Here is a 5,991-nt window from a genome sequence, read left to right as displayed (position 1 = left end):
TCGAAGCAAGTGTAAACAAAATACGCACAAGCGCGCACATGAAAAATCAATCGGAAGTACATTTATTACCATTCATGATACAGGCGGCAGGCAACAAGCTAACGAGTGGTACTTGACCACTTCTACGCCCAAGCGTACGTATTCTGCCTCCTGTTCGAAAATCGCTGCGCCTTTACTCCCGGGCTTTGCCGGCGTCCCTTCATCATCTCCTTCCCCCCCTTCTTCAGTCCTCGTCATCACTTCCGTTAGGCTTTCTTCTTCCTGTCTCCGTTCACCTTCGTGGTTCGCCCGCTGCGCACACTGCAGCATGCACCTACTGCTGTTGCTTTTGCGCCTCCTCCCCCTCCCCCCCCCCATCCTCCTTTCCGCAGTTAGTCACTTTGTCCCTGCCTTGACCCACGACTTCAAACAGCACCGTAACCGAGGCGGAGGAGCCGCAGACGCCGTAAAGCAGTCGTCCTACTTCGTCTGCGCGGTCGAGGAGGGAACCGAGTTGCTTTCTGCGTCCCTCCTCCCACTCTTCAGTAGACCCGCGAGTTCGCGGAGAATTATCGAACTCATGCCCCCCTTGTATAAGCCAACCAATCCATCGGTGGGCGCAGGTATCTCCAGCTTGCTTGGCAGCTTCTTGGGCACTCTCCGCCTGTTGCTGTAGGCCTGAAAGTCCCTCACTAACTCTCTGCGGCACCTCTGTAACCGCGGAGCAAACACGCTGTGCATTCGTGGCATGTCTCGATGCCGCTTGGGAACCTGTATGTACTTCCAAGATCTTCAAAAGGAGAGGATCATCTGAGGCTGGAGGATTCACGGGGGTGGGCCCTCTCAGCATGTCCTCCAACTCCTCCATCTTTTTGCGAAGTTGTCTGGCGTGGTCGTCCATCCTCTTTCTCCAAGTATCTCCCAACAGCCCCAGCGCAGCGCCACAAGCATCGGAAAGCCTTCGTACAGCATCAAAGAAGGAATCCTTCATGCCGGTGCTCAAAGCCTGGTGCGGGCGGATCGATCTCGCCGATCCTAAAAGCAGCCCTGCTCGCCGCAGCGCAGTATCTGCTCTCCCCAAGTTACTTTCACTCGTGCCTCCCGCGCACAACCCTAGCAGATTAGTCGTCTGGAAGTCAATATGGTCAACTATCGACCCCATTGTGGCGTCTAACAACTTCACGGCCTCCCTATGCCCGCTATCCACGAATCCTTCAGCCCGAGCAGTACCATCCATGCCACCATCAGTAACGTCTGCTGCCGCTGCTGATGCTGCTGAGGCTGCTGGCGTGTCGGGCGAACTCGCCTGGCTTGGCTGCTCCCCCGCCTTGCCTCGCTGCTTGCTTGGCTTTTCCGCACCTTTGGGAGGAATGGGAGGAGGGATGGTTCTGCCTTCTGCTGCTGCGCCAGGCAAACGCCCCTGGCCTTCCTGCAACCCCGCTGCCTTTCCCCTCTCCTCTGTCTTCTTCGCACCACGCTTCGGAGGGAGGGGAGGGACGGCAGTCTGTGCTTTTGCTTCCTCTGCCGCGGGCCGCCCCCGCCGGTCAGTGCCCCCTCCAGTACCAGCGGGCCCCGAGAAGTGAATAGACTGTCCGCCCACCGGGACCGCAACAGGCCGTCTCGTCCCGTTCTTTGGACCCACGTGCGGATTCTCACCCACCGCACGGGCGGAGAAGGACCTTGGGGGGGGGCCAGGTGGTGGGGAAGGTGTCGTTAAGGAGACGGCCTTTCGAAGCGTGGGCCTTCTCTTTTTCGCTGCATCTCCTCCTGCTTTTACTGGCTCCCCTCCGGGCCAGAAGGCGCTCCATAAGGCCGCCTGCGCGCTCTCTTGAGCTTGTGCCAACATTTCCGCCGCCGTGGACATGCCACTGTTGCCTAGCATCTCAGTCAAGACGCTGACCTTTTTGAGGAGATCCATCACCGAAGGATCTGGATTTCGGTGGCCCCCCCCCCGTCTATGCCGAGCCTCCTGGGCCCCCAACAACGCCTGATACCACAAGCATAACTGCATAGCTCTCCCCACATCCACATCCGTTAGGGAAGGCGATTCCCCCTTGCGGCTGTTCATCCCTAGCACACTCCTCGCCGCAGCAACCGCCCGAGCGCCTAAAGGGCTAATGTTACGCCCCCCAAATGACTCTCCAAGGATAATAAGCGCTGCTCTATCCTGCGGCACAGTAAACTGCATGCCAGCTAATTCCTCCTCCGCCTGCGTGGCCGACTGGGATGCCTTTATGTAGTCCTTCTGCCGAGTCCCCAAAAGCCAATTCACAGCCTCTTGCACGACAATGTCCGCAGAATGACGCGTCGTAGACTCCCCTAGACTTCCTGCTTCCCCTTCTGCTTCCTTCAATAGCTTCAGCGCCTCTTCTTTCCGCCTCCTGCGCGACTCAACCTTTTCCCTGCTACCCAGCAGGACCTTGAGAGCTTCATCAACCAACTTCATTTCCTCTTCTGTCATCCCCTTCTTATCCCCATCTGAAAGAGTCAAAATTTGCGCCTGTTTCGTCAGTGGATGGTCACGGCGACGCCCTCTTGTTGTACCGGCAGCGGCCGCCCCTGCCCCAGCAATATCCAAACTTTCCCCACTAGAAGAGCCAGAGGCCTCTGAATCGCCTCCTGCCGCACAAACCGAATCTTCAGCAGCGAGGGAGCGACTGAGCGACCCCCCGGAGGAGGAGTGCAGGGAGTTTTGCACGATTCGGGAGCACCTGATCGCTAGAAATACTATGGCCGCGACAGAAAGCAACAAAGCCAAGTTCGTCAAGGCGGGGAAGATTGCAGTGGTTGTCCTCCGACGCCTTACAGCCTGCGGCAACAAATAAGAAGAAGCCGCGAGGCTTGCTCCTTCGGAGGGCGCAGCACGGGTGAGCTGCTGCTCCTCAAAGAGAGAGCTACGTGAGCTGCCTTCCATTCCAATAATGGGCTTTATGCCGGAGGAAACAGCAAAAGCAGGCAGCAAAGAAAGATGCACGAGAGCTGTCATCGCAGCTATAGCGACAGTGCAGGAGGCGTGAGTTGCGCGCCCCATCGTGCTGATAAAAGCGCCCCGCGGTGCAAGAAGTGATGGAGCCGCAAATGCCTATTATTAAACAACTTGTTTAAAAAAAACAGAAATAAGATAAATCAAGCCGGTTCATGCGGCGAGCGGCGCTGCCGTGCTCTGCTCGCTCGCGTCCGGCTCCGATGCAGAACTACCGCCAACCAACCTGTTGTATTTAGCAGCGGTTTGGCGTTAAGCTAGTCCGTTAGCGCTAGGCTTGCGATAAAACAAAATTCTTCGATTCGCCTGTCACCTGGAATTCGGTGCTGGAACCTCTTCAGGCTTCACAAGCGTCTGTGGGGGCAGTTAGGAGATCCCCTCAATATATATGACCCGGATACTAAACAGCGGCGCTTATTATTTAGTCTCTTTCGAGATCTATAAAAAAGTAGTAAGAAAGAACGGAAGAAAACGCCAACTGCAGCACAGACACAGGCCCGCCCAAACAAATACGGCTCCGCGAGAGCGGCCTGGCGGGAGGAATGAACCGCCAGCCCCCCCCGCCGATCAACGAGGTCAAAAGACATCACTTCCTATTGCAGCTCCGCTTCCCTCGCGAACAATGTAGTAATTAACATTGCCATTTATGCCTGAATTCTGCTTCACACCGTACGCTTGAGCCGCTGCTGGGATATTCTTGCATCACCCTCCAGTTGCAAGGCGAAGAGTGGGCTTGAGCAATGTTTGCTTTTGAAGCGCTGCGGGCAGCCTTATGTGTGTGGTTTGTGTACAAGCAACCCTTTAAAAAGATAAGTGGCCTTTGTGATGTATTTTTGAATGCACATCAATGCTTTCCTGGGCAACATTGTGAATGCAACGAGATCCGCGATATTTTCGGATGGCCGTCGTGAGTTCCACTCGAGCCAATAGGGACACGTTAAAAGCTTCTGAACTCTCCTTACGTCCTCAGTCGTCATCGGCACAGCGGCCAAGGGCCTGATGCTGCTCCGAAGAAGAGCCGGCCGGTCATCTAGCTATAGGGCACCTCATCCCAACAAGTGCTGCAAGGCAGCTCGATGTGCTATCACGAACAAGCCCCACTGGCTGCATGCGCTAACCGTGTAGGCAGTTGTGGAGCAATTGGCTTGGCCTTGAGTAGGCAGCATGCACGCCAGTAGGGATCCACTCACGAAGTTCACACGCACCATGCAGCATCTGCCCGCCGCACTTTCCGTCAAACGGCACAATCCCTCGTGTGCTTGGTAGCCCCTAGCGAAGAAACGAAGAGGGAAATGACAGGGAAATAGGGGAGGATGGCATTTGGGGATCACGTTTCGCCATGTTGCCTACCAGGGGCTCATTCTGGCGAGTACGCCCAGTGGCGTTGCCATTAATCGGGGACGGCGCTCTGTTCCCTGCAGGCAACTTGGGAGCCGCTTGTGAAGGCGGACTTATCAACCCAGTAGGCAAGTATGCACACTGCTGCTGCCCCCAGTCAACGTCAGTGCGCGCGTGGGCAGTGGTCCCGCCAGCCGAATAGAGGAATGCGTCAGCAATTCCTGAGTAGTAATGCGAACCTGGGGAAGCACAGTAGTGCTGAGTTGTCCAAATAGGGTTCGCAAGCTGTGTATAGTTACCTGACTTAGTGTGTGAAGAAGAGAGAGCTCCGTCACTCTGGACACTCCACGGGTTTGTATACGCCGCATTGGATATCTGCAGCCAACTACTGTTTATCTGGTGGTCTCATTGACGGCAGCAGGGACGGACTGCTCCCCGCACTTACTGATAGTAACCCTACCGTTATTAATGTAGTTGAACACTCTGATCCCAAAGGCCACTCAGCAAAGGCAGGAATTCGTTCGCTTTCCCGGCTACAATGAGCGGCGAATCTATTAGGGCTGCCACCTAGCGGGGCCAGTGTCTTCTCATTCGGGAAGAATCATGCCCTAGTTGATACCTAATTCCGCCTCGTAGTCCCACCCCACACACTTTTGATACACTTTGCCGTAATTCAGTTAAGGCTGAGTACTTCCAGCAGCCCATACTACTAAATGCTTCTTCTTTAGTTCCAACTAAAGCTCCGATCCCTGGAGTAATCGACTAAAGCTCCGATCCCTGGAGTAATTCAAAAATGCGTAGTGCTCCCATTTTCTACCCACACGTTGCCGGCGGCATGTCCAGAGATTGGCGTTCTCGCTGCCAACTGATCCGAAGTGAGCTAACAACTTGTGCCTATAGTCAGTCAGGATATCAGCGACCAAGCCCAATGGTGGAATGTACAGTGGCACAGACGTGAGCAGGCAAGCGGCAAGCGGGGTGCTAGTTCTAACGTTGCTTGTCTCTAGGCTAGCCTTTACTACTATCGACAACGTTTCTTCCGGTCCAGTTCGATTCGAGCCTTCCTAGGCAAAAGAAGGGGGATTGTGAGGTACATTGGCCGCTAATGTCTTGCCGAAGTATGCGGAGCACTAAGCCTAAGCCCCTAGGTGAAGCCAGCATCCGTCGGTGGCCCTGTGGCCTGAGCGCAGGACCCACATACGCCGCTGGGACGCTCAAAAGCTTCAGGCAACGTCCCTAAAACTGATTGTTTTCCCCTCGTCTTCCTCTAGGTATTCCAAATGCAGCCGCTGAGGCTCTTGGTGCTTAGGGAGAAAGCGGGCACCATCTGCAAGTTTGTTGCACCCCCCACTGGAACTCCTCCCGTGAAGGCAGTGCCAAAAGCGCATGCACCCACATCCCACTGTGACACGTACGCGTACACAGCAACGCAGAATAGCGCACATTGGTGGTAGTTTAAATTACAAGGATATACGCCTGATCAAACACCCCGCACCAACACCAGCCACATGCAGATTGCCGTACAGCCAGCGACCGGCAGCCGTTGCGGTTGCCTTAGAAAGCCTCCAAACCTTCTTTAGCAAATAACGCCTTAAAAATGTAAGTACTACCGTGTATACGCACGCATATATACATATGTATGCGCACGTGCACGTAAATGAATATATATATATATATATATATATATATAT

General features: G+C 54.7%; 1 protein-coding gene across 1 annotated transcript; it reads right to left on the bottom strand.

Moving 5' to 3' along the window:
* Positions 1–313: 313 nt before the first annotated feature.
* On the bottom strand, positions 314–3,010 carry EAH_00012860 (hypothetical protein, conserved; the record flags this gene model as incomplete). The annotated part of the gene is made up of 1 exon (XM_013394589.1): positions 314–3,010. The coding sequence occupies one exon, from the start codon at positions 3,008–3,010 to the stop codon at positions 314–316; it is 2,697 nt and encodes an 898-aa protein (XP_013250043.1).
* Between the last annotated feature and the right edge of the window lie 2,981 nt (positions 3,011–5,991).

This window comes from Eimeria acervulina, genomic scaffold, assembly GCF_000499425.1.
Source record: "Eimeria acervulina Houghton genomic scaffold, Eah_scaff72, whole genome shotgun sequence".
Taxonomy (NCBI): domain Eukaryota; phylum Apicomplexa; class Conoidasida; order Eucoccidiorida; family Eimeriidae; genus Eimeria; species Eimeria acervulina.
This window is presented reverse-complemented; position numbering and strand designations above follow the sequence as displayed.